At 34.8% G+C, this 24,421-nt stretch overlaps 1 protein-coding gene across 1 annotated transcript; it reads right to left on the bottom strand.

The window, feature by feature from the left end:
* Positions 1 to 2,212: 2,212 nt before the first annotated feature.
* On the bottom strand, positions 2,213 to 20,880 carry LOC149478815 (alpha-tocopherol transfer protein-like). The gene is made up of 6 exons (XM_089708536.1): positions 20,639 to 20,880; positions 7,160 to 7,316; positions 4,243 to 4,360; positions 3,432 to 3,566; positions 2,700 to 2,913; positions 2,213 to 2,367 (listed from the first exon to the last, which is right to left on the bottom strand). The coding sequence occupies exons 1-6, from the start codon at positions 20,799 to 20,801 to the stop codon at positions 2,213 to 2,215; spliced, it is 942 nt and encodes a 313-aa protein (XP_089564662.1). The 5' UTR covers positions 20,802 to 20,880.
* Between the last annotated feature and the right edge of the window lie 3,541 nt (positions 20,881 to 24,421).

Raw genomic sequence — 24,421 nt, 5'->3', positions numbered from 1 at the left:
TAATGTTTGGGTGTCTGTCACTCTATCACGGAGCAAATTCTGATTTGAGTGTGATATAAATGCATACAGCGGTATAATCTGATAATAAAAAAAAAACAATAATTTTCTAAGGATAACTATTTGAATAGGTAAAATTTTATTTTTATCCCACAAAGAAAATGCACAAGAGGTAACAAAAATGAACACGTTCACGAATTAATTATTCTTGTTAATAATTAGATACGCCTTATAAAACTTTATGATAACATTAAGTATATTATGCAATGTAAATCAAGATTTTTTACATTAATTAAATTGTCTTACAGAAAATAGGTTTGCATGTTAACAAGTAATAAGTAGGATTTCAATGTTAATGTAATTTTTATCTAATTGTCACATCAATTAGATAAAAATTACAGCTTATGAATTCATCCATCAGTTATCTATATTTAAATAAACTTGTTAAAACCATTCTTTTATTAATCTACTAGCTTTCCACGAGCGGGTTCGCCCGCATAGTCAAAGAAAAACCCCTATAGTTCCCGTTCCCGTGGGATTACCGGGATAAACCCTATTCTATGTCCTTCCTCAATCCATGCAGTACCTACCTACTTTTTGATATTAGCCCGGATATAGGAACATACAGACAAACAGACAAATAGAAATACAAACAGATAAATAGACAAAAATTCTAAAACTATATTTTTGGTTTCGGTATCTCTGCTAATAGACTAATGTATCTAAATAATGAGATTATAATATTTTTGACCTTTTTTTATCTGTAGGCACTATTATTATATTATAATTCATAATATAAATATAGATAAAATTCGCGCATCACAATGTAAGTTACCATACTCCTCCGAATCGGCTAGACGTCTAGGCTCATTAAATTTTTTGTGCCTATTGGGTACATCTGAGAATCGGTTAGGCGTATTACCCGTGGTCCCCCGCTATGACCCACTGGTGGGTCTACGGGTAATATTTTTTCCCCGTGGACCCAATGCTATAGAATGGTATGACAGTGGGTCTACGGGCACTTGAATTAAAAGTAATTTTTACCCGTGGTCCTCCGCGACCATGCTTTGACCATTATAGAGACAGGATTATTATATTATCTGCACTTCCCGGTTTATGTCCTGCGTAATTATTGCGAATTAACCGTTAGTTTCGAATAGTTTCGGTTTACGGTTGCGGATATCAGATTTAACTAAAATGTATACTAATATTGTAAATATGAAAATATCACCCGCAGATTGCGTTTCCTGCTTTTGACAGTCGGTTGTTGGTTTAGAATATTATATTAATGAGCTTTATCGTGGTTGTTCCCTCGAATTATTGACCGTGAATTAATTACGTACTTGTCAAAAAGAAAATGAGGGTCACTTGTTATTAAGATTTATATTCGGTCTGAAAAAGTTGTTATAAATAACTCATATTAGACTTTCTTGTAGAAGTAATAAATCATAACAAAGTATACCTACTTACGTCCTACAATTTAATTTTTAACATGTTTTTAGGTTATATTTTATTAAGTGTTGTAAGTGCCTAAATATGTCATAGGTATAAACTATGACAAAGATTTGAAGAATAAGCAAGAAGAGCATTCGCAAAAATAAAACTATATTTAAATACATTTTTATTTATAAAATGTATTTAAATATCTTAATTTTTATTTATAAAATGTATTTAAATATCAATAAAAGTGTACGAGCATATGAAAACTTTACTAAATTATATGCATCCTTTAAAATAAATAAGACAATTGTTTAAGAATAGTATTTATTAATTAAAATCACAAGTATTTACCTACTTTAATATTTCATTTAATTAAATTTGTTTAAGTACAATACATACAATAAAACCCTAATCGATTTAAATAAGCTTGGTCTAGGTATATCTAGATTTCATTCTTATATATTTAATTTATAATAAACAGACTGTACCAAACTAACGCTATAGCTTAGTGTAGTGTTAATAGAGTTTCACACTTCTGATAAATCAAAGTAAATAACTTATTTCTCCAATTTAAAAGACGAATTAGATCTGATAATGTGTTACCATAAAAAGCCTAGTAAGTCCTCCCCGTTGTAGTTCTTTTCCCTTAACCTTAAAATTACTCACAGGATTTCTTATAAATGCTTCTAACTTTACAAATTATTAAAATCACTATCATATTATCAATATTTTCATTTCCATCTACTTATATAATCAGAAATTATTAGCCTTAATACTAATCTACGCTTAATACTCTAAAAGTTCCCGGCATCCCAGCATATTCTTCGTTAAATTTATCCCTGGGACGACAACTCTCATCAGTCAATGCTCTGTTCATTTCTTTTATGTAGTCCATGTTTTCTTTGCCGCCTAAAACTTCGAGCCAGTTTTCTGAAATAATGAAGTGTAGGTATATGGTAAGTTTCTAGAAGGCTCCATGATTTGAACCTTGGAAGAAAAAGAGTTGCAGTTAGGAGTGAAAGTCCCTTAAAAATATATGTATCAATATCAAATGATGATAGTTCTAGATATAATAACATTTTCTTATTTATCTTTTGATTTTAGACATTGACTCCTGATAAATCGGCAAATACCTGGGGAAAATCATCGCCAGATCTTATTAATATTATTATAATGTAGTTAAGAGTAACCGGATACATTGACTTCCAATCAAATCCTTAACTATGCTGTGAATTATAAGCACAAAGCAAAATATACCGTACCTCTGATGTCTGAAATAGATGGTTCTGTGCCTCCCAATTCCAGAGGAAGGTACTCCTTTCCGAATAACTTTATTATTTCCTCACAATCGTTGTGATGATGGAGCCTTTGCACCATTTTCGGTTTAAGTAACTGTTTAAGTATTGCAATGAATGCTTCGATCAGTTTCGATGATGTTATCAAGTGAATCGATTTTATGCGCATTCCGTAGCAATCCTGAAAATAAAACAATTATATCATAATTACATCAGGGTATAGATTTTTAACCGACTTTTAAAAAAAGGAGGAGGTTCTCAATTCGACCGTATATACCTACTAGATTTGCGCCCGCGGCTTCGCCCGCGCAGTCAATGAAAAAACCCGCATAGTTCCCGTTCCCGTGGGATTTCCGGGATTGCGTCATTTTCCCGGGATAAAAAGTAGCCTATGTCCTTTCTCGGGTATCAAAATATCTCCATACCAAATTTCATGAAAATTGGTTCAGTAGTTTAGGCGTGATTGAGTAACAGACAGACAGACAGAGTTACTTTCGCATTTATAATATTAAGTATGGATATATTTTTTAGTAGCTAAACTCTGTATTATCAAAATTTTAACAAATAAATGATTGATTTGATTTAGCTAAGGAGTTGAATTTAACAGATGCTTTTTCTTGAAAAATATTTGTGCTATTTTATTTTTAGCTCTGATATTTTAATTGTGGACAAAATTAATAAATTTAATAATATACTTACAACAATGATCGTCAATGCTTGTTTTAGTTCCATAGGATTCAGGCTCGACAGCATATCTTGTAGGCTTGCCAATCTCATATCCACAATGCATTCATAGTTACCGACATAGTCGTGTGCCTTGAGGTATTCTGCAAACTACATAGTCAATAATTAGTTAGTCAGTTGACCTGAAGAGCCGTGAAAATTGAGAATGAGCAGAAACGACAAAATATTTATTTATTTTTATTTGTTACAGTTTATTGTACATAGGTTAATGAGTTAAATTACAAAGAAAAGAAACAGTCTGATACCAGAATAATGTTAGACAATTATTGGGGACCATAATATCAGCACCGCATACAAGGCAACCGCGGAAGGAAGGTAAAAAAGGGAGCCAAAAACGCTGTTTTTGTCAAGATCTGTCTATGCTTCTTTTAAACTGACTAACTCGATTAATAAGATAAGAAAGATTATTATAATATAGTAAGATTATATAAGTAACTAGCGGTCCGCCCCGGCTTCGCCCGTGGTACATATGAAAAATAGATGTTGGCCGATTCTCAGACTTACCCGATATGCACAGAAAATTTCATGAGAATCGGTCCACCCGTTTCGGAGGAGTATGCAGACTAACATTGTGACACGAGAATTTTATATATAAGATATTAAAAATATGTATTCAGTTTAGATAATTACTCAAGTATTTTTTAAATGGATCTAAAGTTAGGTAGTGTATTTAAGTTTAGACGATTAATAAAATAGCCTAGTAAGTAGGAGGGTTGTTATTTTTGCGTATTTGCGTGATAAATGAAAAATAATTCAAGTTACTTACGAAAAATGAATATTTAAAGAATTTCAGGAATGTCGTGGAATCAGGAGGCAATGCACTTATTTGTAATACCATTATCCTGTGGTTCTGTTTGCTCAATTTTGGCATTATCACTAAATGTCTGTAACAATAATAACCGCTATATTTTTATGATATATAAATAATTCATTAATAGACGTTGGTGTAGAGATTAGTATAAATTTTCCAAGTATGTATCTTATGTATTGTCGTCATAGCAATTAATTCCTTCCAATAGATAATAGATAAATTCGTTTATTTTGTTGACGTCCCAAGTCTTACTTGTAAGCGAAAAATAAATTAATATTAAAGTGATACCCACTCGTCTATTTGAAGACGGTGGCTTGTTGTTTTGAAGGGGGTTATTTTTTAATTATTTCTTGTAATAATAATTAATTCAATCTTCTTATGTGAAAAGTAAGTTTTAATAAAATTAGATTCATCTCTTCATGAGTGAAAATATTGTTAAACATACAAAAACAAATTGATTCAGCCGAAAATAAAATCATTTTTGTTTTTGGAAGTCGCTTGATACAAAAAATTCTGTTTAAGTATTATAAATAATTTGCTAATTAATAATTTAAAATTGTTTGTGAACCATTATTGAAAGATCAAGATGTCAAATAATTACAATAGTCTACATATACAATTACAAATTACAATGTAAGTAAATGATTTATGAATGCTAATTACTTATGAATACTTAATTATTCTAATAACTTATAATACTCTGAATGTTTATGAGCGAAATACGCAACCAACGTAGGTAGGTAGTTAATAAGTTGATCTAAATAATAAAAATTATTAAAAAAACCCTATTAAAATATCTACTATTATTTTGTGTTGAAATTTATATAAACAAAGTAGTTAGCGTACAACAGCTGAGCGATTAATTTTTAAGCTGCAATTCCACCAGAGATGTGAGAGGATGCGTAACGAGGGATGTCTCTTTAAGCAACCAATAGTATCGCTTCAATTTTCTGCCCTCGGTCAACACAGCTCAGGTGGAAACGGCTTAGGCGCGGGTCAAACACAAGCGGCGCGGGCGCGGGCGTGCCATAAGCGCACCTCTTGAATCTGTTTTGCACCACGTCCTTCTTATACATTTTGTATGAAAGAATTTTGGACAGGCGTCGAGACGGCACGCCACGGTTGTGCCACGGTTGCGCCGCCTTTCCAAAATTATTTCATACAAAATGCCAATAGCGCACCCGATGCACGCCGGCAGCGCGCCCGATGCGCGCCTCGCCGCTTGTATACCTATGTCCCGCGCCTTAGCGTAGTAAGATTTTTGAGCATAAAAAACAAGCGAGAGATGTGTGCGAGAAACGTGTGCGTGGAAATATAGTTGTATTATTTAACAATGGAAGACATTCCACAGCTTCGCAACGCATCCTCGAACCACGCATTCCTCATCATTCCTCACACATCACTGGTGGAAACGCAGCCTTATAGTACGCGTGTAAAGCCTCGGACGGAAAGTAGACAGTGTAAATAATAATTATTAGCTATGGTAACACAGCTACAGTCATAAAATCATGTTGTAATCTATAATTACCTTAAACATTGCATAATCAAACAATTACCATGACACTACTTAACTTGGTTAGAATAGTAATTAATCCTTAAATACAAGTTTTATAAAAACTAGCTCCAGTCTTCATACAAAGTAGTCTTATTATTTACTAGCGACCCGCCCCGGCTTCGCACGGGTGCAATGCTGATACTAAATACACTACAGAAAAACTGTGAACGTTGTATATAAAAACATAGCGGCCCGCTCCGGCTTCGCACGGGTATAAAATACATATATATAGCCGGGCGGCCGGCCCGTACCGCCGCAAACGCTACGTCCCGCAATTTTTAAATCTGTAATATCTTCGAAAATATTCACTTAAATCATACGGTGTAAAGGGCCATATAGATCTATATTCAATGAACAATGTATTCAAGGTATTTAATTGGTTAAGGATTAATGCTGTATTGGTTAAAATCGCTTCGAAAATTAGCCATTATTTGTCGTAAAAAGTAAATGACAAAAAAAAGTTATTGTGGGTAATCCATAAGAGATAGACATATATAATCGCGTACTTTTCTTTAGACCTTTTCAATGTGTATAATACTTAGTACATTATTTTGATAAAACTCGTAGGGTTCAACCTGCGTTTGCAATGTAAGCGGAAAAAATGTAAGTTTTTACGACATCACATTAGAAACCTCAAAAATAACAGTACTTCTCCACTATTTAATGGATGTTATTATACATATAAACCTTCCTCTTGAATCACTCTATCTATTAAAAAAAACCGCATCAAAATCCGTTGCGTAGTTTCAAAGATTTAAGCGTACAAAGGGACATAGGGACATAGGGACATAGGGACAGAGAAAGCGACTTTGTTTTATACTATGTAGTGATAAATCTGGACTTGAATAAATAACTGACGACATTCCATTCAATCGTTTAAGCTTAATAGTATCCTTATTATCTACAATCATCATTATCATCATCAGCCCATATGTTATGTTCCCACAGCAGGGACATAGGCCTTCTAGGAGGATACAGGCCAAACTAATTATGATGATCGACTATATCTGTAATATAGTCGATGATGGAAGTCAATTCAAAAGAGAATGACTCTCTTTTTAAAGAATACTAAAACCACCTTCGACAGCCGGTAACAGCCTCACAAAGGTTGCCATAAAACCGAAAGAATAGAATAAATTCGATTGCTCTGGAGGGATCTCGGGCGGCCGAGTGGTCAGGCGTCGTGTCGCGTCGCCCCGGTAAGGCAGAAGACGCGTGTTTGAATCCCGCGATCGATTTTCTTCAATTCTTTAAAAAATATTTATAAAGCATTTGAATGCTATAAAACTAAAAATATGAAATTTAAATTGACTATACCCATTATCCACAAGGTTAGCGAAGTCCTTCTCCACGTCGGTAACGCCAAAGAACTGCGGCATCAGAGTCCTCATGGTACACGCTGTGTCGATCTGCTTCTTCGCTCGTTCTACAGAGCCCTTTGACGTCACGATAGTGGTCTCCACAAAATGATCAGCTGGAATGAAAGGAATGCAATTCATTGTGGTCGCGCCAATATAAAAATATACGTAAATATATTTCTCGATATGAAAGTGGACTGTATTTAGATCTACGTGGTGTTAGCAAAGAGGGATAGACAGGATACACACGGCACGTACCTCGTCGGAGGGAGTAGCGTCCAGAACACACGCGCCGCCACGCGGTCAGGGTCCTCCAGCTCGCGGCGGGCAAGAACGGCGTCCAGTCCCACACTCCACACAAACACACACGCGGCGGTGAGCGCGACCAAGGGCCGGGGCACGGGATACCCCGGTGATGTTACAAGGGCACAATGCCTGATGATCTAGAGAGCCTCGTGGAAGCTCTCCGGCGGTGGCCGAGTCCCGAACCTCGCGAAGGCACGGAGCGAACCCGACTGACTGCAGCGACACGAACGTCGCGTTCACGTCTTATTGGACGTGTCACGTGGTTAGTGACCACGCGATGATTGGTTGTGCTCGTATGTAGGGAAGGATGAAGGAACACACCACAAATAATAAACGTTTAATTTCTACATTTACTATTTTAATTATATTGGCGTTACCATATCCACCCGCCCTAAATGGGTCACCATTTAAAACCAATCATAAGATACAGCGAAAAACTATGACTCTAGGATCGCATAATGCGCGCGGGTTGATAAAAGTCCTAAAGTCACGGCGGTATTACAACTAACAAATTCTATGACTCTAGGATCGCGTAAAGCGAGCGGGGTATAAAAAATTCCTAAAGTCACGGCGGTATTATAACTAAGAAATTATAAACGAAAGCGGTGCAAAACTTAAAATTAAACTTAACTAACTGCGGTAATATACTAATGCGATATAACTATTGTCTTGGAAGCGGACATAAACGAACGACCGGGCGAAGGTAAGTTCCCTTGGCGGTTCTAACTGTACAAACGCGCGCGACGTCGTCCTTTGAAGGATGTACTTTCTCTACGACGGCTAAACGCCAGGTTAGGGGCGGTGTATTATAATTTATCACAACCACGACCGTTCCAGGAGTATGAGGTGTGGAAGGCATATTCCATATCTGCCTAACCTGCAAACCGTGTAAGTATTGCAATCTCCAACGTTTCCAAAACGACTGGACTAACTTGTCCAGTAGCGAATGCCTATCAAGTAAACTGACGTGATCAGATTTGACTTGCGGCGCGGGTAAAGCTAATAAAAGCGCGGTAATTAAAATAACACGAAACAAATGCGTTATAATATTCATAAAATATTTAATATGATAATAGTCAATGATCATGATAATTATGTGATCATTGCGCGGTGATATCACTGGATGCTTATGTGCACATTCCAGGGCGGAATCGCTTAGACGTCCGATGAGGATAAGTCTGTTGCGAATAAAAGGCCTCAAGCGGTTGAGAGCCTGCGAATAAAATTTATAATAGAGTATATTATAATACTCCTCTGCAAAATATTTATTTTGCAGGGCGGGAATTATTTTATTCTCAGCGAAATTAGGTTCCTCTGCGGTCATCATAACACCGCGGCGGGTTAATAATATAAGGAACCTATAAATATAAAATACACGACGCGACGAGACGCGAAGGGCGGTATCGTATAAAGCGCAATGCTTTATAGGCGGGCACACAGTGTGCGCTAATAATTTTCGTTCGGGAATGTCTGCAATAGACTCACCATCGAGACTCCTAAGAGGCCAATCAGATGGGTCCGAACGAGCCCACTGGGGTCCGTGGAACCACAGAGGGTGCGGTACGAGATTTTGTGGCGTAATGCCACGCGAAAGAATGACAGCGCGAATTTCAATACCAGAAACATGGTAGAAATTATCTGATGGGATGTTATACACGACTGTGGGAGCAACGAAGCCCATCATGTCCCACAGACGGGCGGTAATTGACAAGATGGAGCGCTTAGTGCACATCACATCGGCGGGAGCGGTAATTTTAAAATAAAAAACAATAAACAACAGTAGACCAATGCAGACCAAGTAATTTATGTTGCACGGTCTTATCAAACTCCACCGCGGAGGGTAAAATTTTGTGCGAAGCGGGAAGATTATCTAACACATTCTTACTATTACTATTCCATTTAATAAGATCCCACTGAGCTCCCTTAAACAAATCGATGAGCTGCTGCGACGCGGAAACTGCTTCACATTCCGTGGGAATAGAGAAGGCGATATCATCCATATACAACGAGGAAGACGCAATGCCACTCGCGAGCGGATATTTCGCGCCGTCATCTTCTACGAGCTGTCTTACCGTGCGCAGTGCATGATAAGGACTAGACTTGATGCCGAAGCAAACTCGATTAAATTGATAAAGAAGCAGCGGATCCTGCGGGCTGAAACGATATAAAAAACATTGAAAACGACGATCAAACTCACGCACGAATATCTGCAGAAACTGTTGGCGGCAATCGGCGGTCATGGCAATCGCGTGGAGACGAAAACTTAAAATTATTGTAAACAAATTGCCTTGTAAATTCGGCCCAACATGCAGAAGGTCATTCAATGAACGCTGGCTTCCAGAAGTTGGCATGCTAGCATCTAAAACCATGCGCAGCTTAGTCGACGATTTATCCTCGCGCAGAACAGCGTGATGCGGTATAATATAAATAGGTGTAGGGTCACGCGGATCATACGGAGGCGCGGGTGAAATATAATTTTTCGTTAGATAATCTTTTATGACGTCATCATATGCCAACCTTAATTTAGGTGAAGCCTGTAGCTTTCTTTCGAGGCACATGAAACGTTTTGCGGGCAATATTAAATGAGTCACCGAGAGTGTAGAAATCATCCTTAAATGGAAGCGAAACAATATATCTGCCACTCACGGGGTCGCGGGTTGTAGTTAATTTATAATATTCTTCACATTCAACATCATCGGGATGTTGAACGGGCGGTGCGGTAGGAAGCTCCTCGAGCTCCCAGAAACGCCTGACTAATGAGTCAATAGCGGCGGTCTCTTGAACGTGACAACACGTCAAGGGCGGTTTATGTATGTTAGGTATGGTGGGTACTGAACCCATTATTACATAGCCTAACACCGTGCGCAATGCAGCGGGCGCCGACGAGTCACGAGATGCATGAACTACGTCGGGGAGAAGCAGATGAGGGAACAGAGAAGCACCGATTAATAAATCGATTTTATTTGGCGTACCAAAACTCTCATCTGCGAGCGGTAAATGCGAAATATGCGATAAGACAGAAGTGTCTATAACAGCGGTAGGTAATAAATCCGTAACATGATCAACAACTAGCGGTGATATATTAAAAGATATGTTGTTGTCAAGACGCGAATAAAATTTTATATTTACGGAATTACTATTTATAATTTTTTCTGAACCACCGAACCCCTTAATAATAGTACGTTCGGTTTTCTGCGGTTTAATACCTAAACGTTCACAACATTCATTCGTAATGAAGTGACTTTGCGAAGCGGAATCTAAAAGCGCGCGAATAACAAGCCGTTCGCCTTTACAATTATAAGCTACGACTTCAGCGGTTGATAATAAAATAGTACGTTGTTTATTCGCGGGCGCGTTGCATTGAAATGTGTTATCAGTATCAGCTGTATAGCTAGCGGTACATAGCGCAATGTCGGAGCGGACGCACTCGCCCGACGGCTGTGACGGCGCAGGCAACGGCGGTGTGCTGCGCGGCGGGGGGTGAGACGCAGGCGCGGGAATGGACGATTCGCGTTTCAAAATATGTAACATCGTATGATGTTTTAATTTACAAATGCGGCAATTAGAATTAGACGAACAGCTAGAAACTCGATGTTTTATACTGAGACAATTTATACACGCGTTTCTATCCTTTACGTATTTAAAACGTTCCTGCGGACTCATTTTATGAAAACTTGAACATTTAAATAAATGTTGATGCGTAATATTTGTACAAAGACAACTATAAGCGGAATCAGCGGTTGTTACGTAAGACTGATACGTCTTAGGCGGTGCGGAAGAAGTATTATTTGAACTGCGGTTATAATTATTATTCTTTCGCGGCGGATTATTTATTCCCGAATTTGTGGAAGGACGAATGCGTTCTAATACCTTCGCACGAGTCTGAATAAATTGAACTAAGTTATCAAAAGTAGGCATTTCACTACCAAACTTAGTCTCGAAAGCGCGAACAGTATCTGAGTCTAACTTCTTCAACGCGATATGAACAATCATTAAATCTGTAATATTATCTAACTTTATATTTTGTAAGGCGCGCACTGCGCTAATAAAGTTATCAGTAAATAAATCAAAGTTTGTTGCGGACGGAGAAAGCAAAGGTTTAAAATCAAACATTTGATTTAAATACGCGGAAACTAACATACGTTTATCATCATATTTATCTTTTAAAGTTTGTAAAATTAAATTATAATTTTCAGCGGAGGGGGTTATACCAGCTATAACAGTTGTGGCCTTCCCCGTTAATTTACCTAGTAAATAATATAAACGCTCGGCATCTGTAAGGCCGGGATTGTTATGAACAACTGATTCAAAATTCGAAAGAAACAGCGGAAATGAGCGAATATCACCCGAAAATGGTACTAATTCGATAGGCGGTAATTTAGGCCTATTTTTATGCAAATTATTAATATCTCCGTGTGACGGACTTGGTTGCGAATATTGCGATTTAATTCTTTTAATCCTGCTATATAAAGACTCGAATGCAACGAGGCTTTTATAATCAGGTTTCGCGGTAGGTGTTAATAATAATAAGCGAGTATTGTATTCGTCTAAACACTGTTTATAATCATCGCGTAATGATTCTACCTGCGCGGACTCGTCAAGGAAACTTTCCATAAGCGCAGCGTTGTTTTGAATGTTCAAAGACAAATCATAAATTCTTTGCACCATTTCGAATATAATTTCGCGTTTAGCTAATAACATGGATAACTGCGAATCATTTATATCTTCCGAATCATTAACATCCGAAGCGTCACTATCAGGTAACTTAGTCATTTTCTTAGGCGGCATTTTTAATAACAAAAGTATATATTCAAACAGAGAATGTTACAATACAAGTTACAATAACAAGTAATACGACTAAATAAAGTAGGTCAGCGACGCAAGCGTAATATGAACCGAGTATGAATTTTCAATATGGTCGGATTATAACAGCGGATCGCGGAATGACCTAGATAACGTTATAAATTTCGAACGCGGGTAGCGGGTAAATAAATATGATGAAATATGTTCGATTTATAATGATTTTAGCGTTATAACTGCGGATAAACGATATGAATATAGTTTTAATTAACTATTTTAATAATAATATACGCGTAACTTAATGTTACGGGCGGAATAAAATATATTTTAAGCAAAAAATAATAGATGACGCAATGTCGATCTATGCGGTATATTATAGTTATTTCACAATGAATGTACTATTAAATCGCTTATTAGGGCCTACAATGAGTATCCTAATAAGGGCGGGTTTAAAATATATTTTATATGAATAGTAGAAGACGCATTGTCGTTCTATTATATGCGGTATATTAAATAGTATTTCGCATTGAAGATACTACTAATCGCTTATTAGGTCCTACACAATGAGTATCCTAATAAGGGCGGTGGAATCATCAGGTATTTATACGGAATGACCAAACAATGGTTACTATCCGGGTCGAAGGTACCACTCAATGGTCGCGCCAATATAAAAAATATACGTAAATATATTCTCGATATGAAAGTGGACTGTATTCAGATCTACGTGGTGTTAGCAAAGAGGGATAGACAGGATCACACGGCACATACCTCGTCGGAGGGAGTAGCGTCCAGAACACACGCGCCGCCACGCGGTCAGGGTCCTCCAGCTCGCGGCGGGCAAGAACGGCGTCCAGTCCCACACTCCACACAAACACACACGCGGCGGTGAGCGCGACCAAGGGCCGGGGCACGGGATACCCCGGTGGTGTTACAAGGGCACAATGCCTGATGATCTAGAGAGCCTCGTGGAAGCTCTCCGGCGGTGGCCGAGTCCCGAACCTCGCGAAGGCACGGAGCGAACCCGACTGACTGCAGCGACACGAACGTCGCGTTCACGTCTTATTGGACGTGTCACGTGGTTAGTGACCACGCGATGATTGGTTGTGCTCGTATGTAGGGAAGGATGAAGGAACACACCACAAATAATAAACGTTTAATTTCTACATTTACTATTTTAATTATATTGGCGTTACCACATTGAATAGATAATTATTTTTTGATAAAAAAATAAACCGACTTTAAATTATCAGAACTAAACAAACCTCCTCTTTTTTTGAAGTTTGTGGCAAAGAGAAATAAATATGCCCAAAACTTCCAAGGATAATGGGTAAATACTATTACATACTACTAACAAGTAAAAATTTTTTTCTCCATTTCATTATAATATTATACGTATAATAATAATTAATGATTTTAATAAAAACAGGTAGGTATGACATTGTATTGTGTTAGTTACATTAAATAGTTATGATAATCCGATTGCAATTTAACGATTATTATAATTGTAATCACATTTTTCTGTTCTTTTTCCATGATTGTCTTGGTATTTCATTCCGTAATTATGTCGTCTTTGAAAAAAACAACACTGTAAATTGTCCTCTAACTATGTACTGACATGTTATTAGAGTTTTGACCATAATTTTTATTTTCCGCAATAAAAACGTGCTATGATTACGTTTATTATTTTATTATTGTGAAGAGCATGGAAATGTAAATATATTTTTTTTTTATTTCCTTTTTGTTTGTCATATTATATTATATCATGATAAATGAAAAGGAAATAATAAAAAAACTTTTTGGAGGTATGGAAAATACCTTGTTTCTACAGAGAAGAGGACTACTACTACTTTATGCAATTTAAAAACAAATTATTTTTGTCAACAATTTTAAACAACAGATTTTTCATCTAGAGTCCTTTTTTTGTTGGTCGGTACGTGCACACTATCATGTTATGATTCTCCTGACCTCTATGAGTAGGAAACCATATTTTTTAAGGATCAACAATATAATGGTAAGGTTAATAATTATTAGAAGCTTTTAAATTCATTAAGCTCAATATTACAATAATAAAATGAAGGTACAATGTATAAAAAATTTATAATTATACGATAAAATTAGATATTTCTATTCTTATATTCTCCATTACAAGGATTGTTTCAGGTAATACCTACTAAAATTCCTTTGCATTTGCGATGTACATTGAAAATTTGAACGTAATTATTCAGTTTGATTTTAATGGTCTAATTTGAAAAAAAACTCGCCTCTCCCTAACAGGATGTATATTGTATAATTAGGACTTTCCTAGTATAGTTTATAACAGTATGCCAAACTATGTAATGTCCTCTTGATTAATATTTACTCTTTATTCTAACACTGTCAAGGTGACTAAGATAATATTAAGCAATGTCAAATACTACTTTGATAATTAAGACTGTATAATTTATGTAAGTAAATTATAACTAAGAAAACTTAACGATAACACGTTTTCCAAAAAAGAAAAAAAAACTCAAATTTATGTCGTGATATCCTTTTAATTATACTTTTTGTACATTTATCTGTATTATTTTTCTTTATTATAATCGTAAATATTATTTTGAACCTACCAACAGGGAACAAATTCCTATTATTTTTAATGACGTGATTCTAATTTCTATGAAATAGAAGCTATAAATTTTGACATTTTTCGACAAGGAAAACCCTCGAAGGACTTACGCATGACTTCAAAGCTTGATCTTAATCATTTCTGTTTGAACATTAAAACTCAAATCATATAAAACGACTTTCAAAAATGACGACAGCTGTTTACAATAATTATAAGTATTTTTTTTGCAAATATATCTCAAGTAATTGTTTGGGTTTTGAACCTAAGTTCAAAAATGTTAATGGATGCGTTGGCCCTGAAATGTCAAATTTAAAAAAAAAGGGGAAAAAATTGGCTAATATCTCACGCATTTACCCCATTTGTCATATTTGAACCGAATAGAATGAAGTTCATGATGTGGTTCAAGGTTTGGCAAATATAATATGTATTTGTTATATTTTGTCACGTGTATTGTAATTTGTATTTAATAATAATATATTTTAGCGAAAACTAAAGGCGATTTTCAACGCTCTCTCTGTTTTCCTAGAATCTAGATGTAATAAGATCTTCCTACGTTAACATTTTAAACTAACAATTTCTACGAGTATATATACATATATACAGTGGTGGTCACATAATTAAAGACACCCCCGAATTGACCATAAAAGATTTACATTAGGAAGTACAATTATCTGAAAAAGGCATTTAATCTAGAACTATTTTTATTAAACCATACAAGACAATATGTTCTTTAAAATGAGGGACAAAATATAGTTATATTCCTTGTTAGTTTCGACACTTGCTCTCTGTGGGAATGTAACACAAACTTTGTTAACGTACGTGTAGCTGGCCACTTAATTAAAGACAACAAGAAATCAGTTATAATTTTTTATAAATAAAAAGAAACAGCATTGTGCTTTTCTTCGTTTTGCCGTAATTTCATAAATCGTTGACACTCCATAATTTTTTTTGAGTATTTTTAACTTTTGAAATTAAAATTCATATTATGTTTCATTGTTTTAATATCAATTATTATGGTTAATAAAACCGGCCAAGTGCGAGTCGGGCTCGCGCACAAAGGGTTCCGTAGCAGCAAATATAATAAATTACAGTTAAATCAACCTATCTCAAAAACTATAAGAGATACTTTGATCAAACCAAAAATCGTTGAAAGAGTTAATTAGCATGCATCACCTCTATTTTTTTTAGAATTTTATACCCCGTAGTTATAAAAATAGAGGGGGGGGGACATACTTTTTACGACTTTGAGAGCTGATATCTCAAAAACCGTTCACTTTAAGAAAAATGTTTTTTAGAAAACTTTATATCATTTTAAAAGACCTTTCCATTGATACCCCACACGGGTATGTACATCGAAAAAAAAAATTTCATCCCTCAGTTACATGTATGGGGGGCCCCACCCCCAATTCTTTTTTTTACTATTTAGTGTCATATTTTTGTAGCGGTTCATACAACACATATTCCCATCAAATTTCATCACTGTAGTACTTATAGTTTCCGAGTAAATCGGCTGTGACAGACGGACAGACGGACAGACGGACAGACGGACATGACGAAACTATAAGGGTTCCGTTTTTGCCATTTTGGCTACGGAACCCTAAAAACAAGAGTTGCGACTCGTCCACAAGAAAAATTTTTTTTAACTTCCATGATAATTATAATGTTCCAAGGATATGGTTATGAATGCTATAAAACATGTCAAGATGTTCCACACGACCGAAAACGTACTCAGAAAATCAAAACCAAGTGAAACTACTCGGCCAAAAGATTCAAAAATGGTGTTGTTGGCTAAAAAAGATCTATTTCAAGGGTCGAAACTGATACAGTTCAGAGTTGTATGGTGCAGCAGGCTTGAAGGAAGTGTCTGCAAGGACAATTAGACGGAGACTGTGTGAGGAAAACTTGCACTGAAGAGTATCTCGGAAAGTACCACTTTTGAAAAAAAAACATTTGAAGGCAAGATTTGACTTTGCTACAAAATACGAACACTGGACTGAACGAGAATGGAAACATGTGCTGTTTTTGCATGAAACTAAGATTAATATGATTAATTCTGTCAGAAAACAATATGTAAGACGCCATCTCAATAAGGAAATGGATCCAAGATACACTAATAAGTAGTCATACATGGAGGTGGAAATATCAATGTGCGGCGCTGTTTTTCTGGACTTGGTGTTGGACCTGTCAAAAAGACAGAAGGCAACATGGATAAATTCCAGTACAAGTATATTTTAGAGCAATCCATGCTGCCCTATGCGGAGGAAAATTTACCTTTTGTTTGGACTTTTCAACAAGATAGTGATCCTAAGCACACAGCAAAAGTAGTGAAGTGCTTGAAACTGTAACTGTTTTGAATTGGCCCCCCTACAGCCCGGGTTTAAATCCGATCGAAAACTTATGGAATCAAGAAAGAAAGAAGTCGCGGCAAAGCGGTCATCAGTCGTCGACTAACTTTGCAAAGCATTTTCGAATAATGGAACCAAATTAGTGATGCAGCTTGTACAAAATTAGTTGCTTCAATGCCCAAGAGATGTAAACCGTCATTACCGCCAAAGGACATGCAACCAAATATTGAAAAGTGTAAAAATGTTTTGTAAATACGTCAGGCATTTTGTGTTGGAAAAATAATCTCATTAAAATAATATTTTTTTATATTTCTCATAAGCGAGTCTAATGTCTTTAATTATATGGCCAGACCTTTGCTAGGTTAAAACTGCTAGTAGTAAGGATGAACCGATTAAAATCTAACAAACCGACAAGTTCTGTAGATAAAATTTAGTTTAGCATTAGACAACACATACCTGAATATTTTAAAATTATTTAACAAGTTCCAATGGTAGTGTGAAAAAAAATGTTGAGAGAAGTGTCTTGGGTAGTATAAAATGCTCTTAGTGTCTTTAATTATGTGACCACCACTGTATACTTATATACAAATTTTTAATCTATAAAGCTAAAGAATATTTTTTTTTATTGAATATGCTGTTCTCAGAAACTACTACTTTATAAAAAAATTACGACATATTCTTTCATTGTACAATTTTTATACGGCGCTGAGACATAATAATATGATAGGAGTGGAGCAATACGTGTTAACCCACGGGGAAAATATAAGTGATCTATATAGTTGTTGGATTTCGACTGAGTAAAAAATAGACAATTTTATGCTTATAATTTACCTCAGACCTAATTATTTAACCAGTCTGAATATAGCCCAAACAGGATGATAAAAAGTTGTAATTTCTGACCGGTTATTTTATGTTTCGTTTAGATCATAGAACCATATATTTTTTAATCAGAGAGTAGGAATTTAAACTGATTGTCCTTATAAAAAGATGGCTCAAATGCTCAAACATGCTTTAAAAGCCTTGATTTATATGGTTCTGTTGCTTATATAGTTTTGACTGACAACTTTGGTAGATAATATCTACTATCTACGTAATTATGAACAAAATATTATAGTCATCGATTTTATTTCAAATTTTAAGCTCATTGCAAGAATTTATGTAATGTACTTATATCGTAAGAATGCATTCACTTTATGATGGTCTAACATAAAACGTTATGAAATTAATTTTAATTATGAAATAATTTTCGTTAATAATTAAGATTTAGTTGTTGCATTGTTGCATAATACATTTTATTACAACGGATTGGTCTACAAAAATAATTATAACTGAGTCTAGTCGATATCTGATCATTTTGTTCATAAAAATACGCTTAGATTAGCATTCTTTTATTCTATCTGGGTTAAGGTTGCTAATAACTTGTTAAGTTGCAAAATTAAATTAAATTTTATTGGTATAAAATATGATAGCATAGTTTATATTTGAAACGAATGTGACTCAAGCATCGGGGAGATTATCGAATCAATTGAGAATTCATAAAATACATTTATTATAAATAGTCGTAAGAGCAATTTATTAATTTCGTTAGGACGGTCTCGCAATTTATGACCACGAAGGGTGTATAGAGATTTTTCTAGCAAATATTTTTTTTTTATAATATTTTATAATTATTATGGTTTTCAAGCATCTTGGTAAATAATAACTATTATACTGTGAACATCCAAATGCCATAATCTGAGATATCCTTAGATAGATGTTGTTATACATGACCTGAATTTATTCCAGTATGCAAAATAAGATCGTTATTCATATCCATTGATTTATTTTCACAAGGTGCTTTGGATTCACACTAATTAATCCAATCATTAAAAAAAATATAAATAAAATTTTTAATCTCTTATCTAGTTACTGTCGCTTAGTTAAATTTACGAACTTAATGAAATTGAATAACTTTAAATATTGATATATTTTAACACATAGGTATATTTTATTCATCTTTTATTCAAAAATTATTACAGATTACAATACTATTGTCTGTATCAAAGCTTGATCTCCAATAATAATTGGTCATAAATCTCATTGTTTCTTTTGTTGGACGTAAACAATGATTTCGAACCCACTTGCCTGTAATGGATCTGTTAAAAAATTACAATACGTGTCGTCGTGATCACATCCTGTCCTTGAGAAATAATAGTAGAATTATATCATGTTCAGAAGCAAACAATGAAACAGAATGAGTGAATAATTGCCTTAACACCTGTGTATAGGGTTCTCTAATAAAATTAGTAATAACCGTAGCCTCAAACAAACACTTATTTATTCAATTGAATTCTTCTAGAAGCACTTTTGAATCGTCATAGCATAGTTTTACAATTCACCAACAATTCGAGAAGAAAGAAACTCCAGTTACTCTAGTTGCTCTTTTAAAATCATGTACCGTAAAATAGTTTTAAGGAATCTAGAAATTTTTATCACACATTGAAGCCTTTACGTATAGGAACCTGTTTTATAATCAAGCCTATTTATATGGCATTTGTTTTATTTATAGAAAAATCCTACAATGAGATAATATTGATGGAAAAGCCAAAACTATCGAAGAGATGAGATAAATATAGAATATAATATCATAACACAATTTAAACTACAATAATATTATATCTTCCTATTTAATTAGTTCCTGAGCTTTTTCGAAATAAACATACCTTTTTTACAAGACGCTTATAAGTAGAGTTTCAATGTAAGGGGTAGATATTCTATTTTGCATTAATACCTAGGGGTAGTTTTGGTACGCATGGTAATTATCAATTTCTCACTAGCTCTCCAGAACCCATCAGGTTTATATCAATAATAATCGTATGTTCATAGATCAAGTAAAGTTTTTTAAACCTAAAAACCGAATATAAAAGCCCGTAGTCAATTAACTATACCAAAAATGAAGTAAATTTTCATAAAATATGCTGTGGTTGTGGGTATCAATTACGAAGTACGAACCCTTTTAATACGCACTATCCTATGCCCACTTGACATAGTGTTTAGACTTATTACAGTTAATTGCTGATTGAGATTTTTTAATTATAGTGACGAGAATTAAATGCACAATTATTACTAGACTCATTACAACATAATACGAACGTCAATAGTGTTATTAAATCAAGTATTTTTTTTATGGAAAATAGGCACCTAATAATTAAATATATTGTATGTTTTTTCTTGATTTCATCGAAAACATATAAATATTTTTGAAGGATACTGTCACCCTAGAATTCATCTTGTCATATTCAAAATAAATATCTCAAATAAAAAAATAAATTAGCAGTTCCTAATTTGAAATACTTTGAAGTTACCAGCATGTAATTAAATAATAAAAATTAAATGAAAAACTCACTAAAATCCTTTTTTCTCAAGTGCGGTTGCTGCTGAATCCATTCCTTTAAAATATTAACGGCCTGTTTCATCTCTCCCGGCTTATCCATATTAATTTCTTTCCTAACAACTTCCAGAGTATCTGGATTTACTTTTAAAATTTTATCCTTCGGTATGAAATCCATTGTAGAAAATACTACTTAAATTATTATTATTATTCAGAGCGTCTACGAATCAACCACTTAGATGTAAGATCAGCCGCAGATTGCGTTTACTGCTTTTGACAGTCGGTTGTTGGCTTAGAATATATTAATGAGCTTTATCGTGGCTGCTCTCTTGTATTATTGACCCTGAATACACTCATAACAAAAAATATAAATAAGAAACTAGGGGCCAAAGCAACACGTATTGTCACTTTTAAATCAAATATAACGTGAACGAGATCGTAGTTAAACCCTATAATTAATATCCTGTTGAAAATCGAATATTAACATTTTTAATATATTTTTTTAATTTATTTATTTTGTGGCAGTTTTCGAATTTCAAACTTTTTTGTCTATATTCTAAGGAGGTTGTATTGTAGGTACAAAGTAATATTTATGTGTGATAATATTATGCTGACTTTCACACAATAAATATTATTATGTTTCTCTTCTCCATAATACTCGGGTACCACCAGAAGGACGGTACCCGGATCTTTGGAAGGCTTACGTGGGGACACGGATCCAACACGCAGAGGCCCTTTCGAGACTTTTAATGTGTTGTGGGACACCAGCCGCAGCCTGTCCATGACTGCACTATAGAGATACAGCCCTAGGCAGTCCGCGGCCGATGTAGGACTATTGCAGGGTATGGAAATTTAATAATTGGGCTATGGATTGGGATGCTAAATGGACTGTTACTGGGGACTATGGGAAACTATGGCACCTGCCTTTCTACTAAAAGAAAGTAAAAATATGTTGGCAGGTGGTGACTCGCCCTCTCACTGTATGGGCCCCCGAAATAAGTCGCTGCAATAGTGCGACAAGGGGGCAACATATTGTGAGCAGCTAAGGGTGGAGAGGCGTCCCTGGACTTTAAACTACGACCACGCGCTCCCTGAGGGTCCAGCATCACGTGCCCACTCGCCACTTACGCTTCGCATCCACCCTTCGAGCTAAAAGCTCTCGCGACTCCACTCTGGCCGGCCGGTAAAGGCAAGCCAGAGGTGGGGGTCCTGTCCTCGTCAGGCTTCACTCCGACCGGCCGGTGAAGGCGAGCCGGAGATGAAGACAGGGGCCTCCCCCGGGAGCACTCGGTTCCCGCGGGGTTGCTACTCCCCGACACCCCGCCACAAGGTGTCCTGCGGGTTGACTGATTGCACGGGTGGAATATCTATTGTCAAGTAAACAATAGATATTCCAACCGTGGGCGATGGGGTCGTCACATCCCTACGCCCATAAATATTATTACTATTACGGATCGAATAATTATTATCTATACTCTACCAAAGTAAACGTCCGTGAAATAATTTAGATTTTTAATAAAAAATTAAAATACAATGGGAATATATTTTATCTAGTTCTTTAATTAAATTTATTAAAGGATTCTTAATTTTTTTGTCGAAATAATATCACGTTACCATAGGTATTATCAAGGTCTAAATCCAAAAATGGTTATAAGGAAAAATAACGCCTAGGCAAGAATATTAACTAGCCTAGTCTTTTGCAGTATTTAAATTATAATAATATATTAAAGCATATTTTCCCAAACAATGTGTCAGTTTTTTTTGATGGAGTGCTACTTAGGCTCATAGATTTTGCAAAAAAATATGTTCATAGATTAATTTGACCTTGCTCATTCGATTTCGATATTGGTATTTATTGTTCATATATTTTATATATGTTGTTGGAATATGTGTACATTTATATTGGCAACACTGAATGGTATTCGAGTAGGCAAAATGGCAGATGCCGGTTAGCAATGTTAATAATTATGTAAAAGTGTAAACTGTTCTTTCTCTAATAAAGCTAAGCGAAGTTAAAACATGGTGTTTAAATTAATTATTTAACATATTATTTATAGATATTAACTACTGAACCAATTTGCATGAAATTTGGTATAGAGATATTTTGATACCCGAGAAAGGACATAGGATAGGTTTTATCCCGGAAATCCTACGGGAACGTGTTTTTCTTTGAAAACACGGGCGAAGCCGCGGGCGGAAAGCTAGTATATTATATAAATCTTGTGTCACAATGTTTGTCCTCAATGGACTCCTAAACCACTTAACCGATTATAATAAAATTTGCACACCATGTGCAGTTCGATCCAACTGGAGAGTTAGGATAGTTTAAACATGTAGGTACCACGGGCGAAGCCGGGGCGGACCGCTAGTAAATAATAAAGCTTGGAAATTGGAAACTACAGCAGTTTTTGAAGTTCACTCAAAAAAGGCCGAGTTAGGAGGTACGTTTTAACTGTGTCATAAAAAAATATATTTATTGACCTAGATCATTTAGACGTGCTTCAATTTGGAATCTACAGTGGGTCCAAACACAAGAAGAAGAGCCAGGAAAAACTTATTGACGTTTCAACTTTTTCGTCTCTGACTTCATTCATATTATTCAAATGCATTTATTTCATGTTATTGAAAATTATGTTCCTTTTTTTGTAGAGATCGAAGGGGACTATTTGAGTAATTTTTGCTAGAGCTTTAAACCTGAGTTAGGCAAAAATTCTCCTCTACCTTTACCTCTACCTCGGTCTACCTTTACCATAATCATATAAATGCATATTGCTCAATTATTTTAGAATAATATGATAACGTGAATAATGTGATGTCAAAGTTTTGAACCTCAGAAAAAGTTTTATCTCATAAAATATCATCTAATTACTTGTCGTACTCGATAAAGGGAAAGTATCAAACACCTAACTCGTTCATTTTCTTATAGTCAGGCGACAGTTTTTTAAACTTTATAGAAGAACTTTCAAATAATTAAATTTACTGGAACAATCATTTAAAAAAGAATTGTTGAAATTTAGATACCTAGGTTTGTGCAATAGTTTGAGTTATTATATCTTAGAATGAATTATGTGCAAATTTCTCATTTTTTGAACAATCCAATTATAATAAAAACATAATACTTATAGATGATATGAATACAAATAAAACTACATAATAATTTAATGTAAAAGGGTAAAAAATAAAGATAATTTTAAGCAGATATAACTTTATTTATATACATAATTGTGTTGTTCTTAATGTTATTAAACACAGTAACTTTTTTATTGAACTAAATAGGTACTAAATTATATTACCAGCATTGAAAAATATGACGAATGTATGTTAATTCTATATTACTTTAATAAATCATTCTAACATTGCAATTAATTTAATATAATAATATACAAACCCTCCATCCATTTATCAACAGAAAATATACCAATTAACTGCAAATGTATGCAAATTACGTATAGGTACTATGTTTTTATTTAAATTATCAGTATATTTTTAATCATATTTACAATAAAAATAAAGGAAATCATAGATATTATTTCAATTTGAAGAAAAACTAAACACAAATCAAACCAAATTTCCACCTTCACGCACTAAAGGTTTTGTGTTAAATAATATATATTTAACACAAAACAAGCTATATGAACAATTAGAATTACATTTTTCCAAGCCATACAAATCAAATTTACAAAAAACGTGAAAAATATAATTATCACATAATATTATCCGTCCCATGTGCATGTCTGTTTGTCTATTCACGATAAACTCAAGAACTACTGCACCTATGGATAGCGTGTTTATCAAGGA

Source organism: Colias philodice, chromosome 21, assembly GCF_061535455.1.
Source record: "Colias philodice isolate Cphi_HAF_F1 chromosome 21, ilColPhil1 Martin Lab GWU primary, whole genome shotgun sequence".
Classification (NCBI taxonomy): Eukaryota; Metazoa; Arthropoda; class Insecta; order Lepidoptera; family Pieridae; genus Colias; species Colias philodice.
The sequence above is the reverse complement of the archived record's forward strand: the minus strand, read 5'-3'. Positions and strand labels throughout refer to the sequence as shown.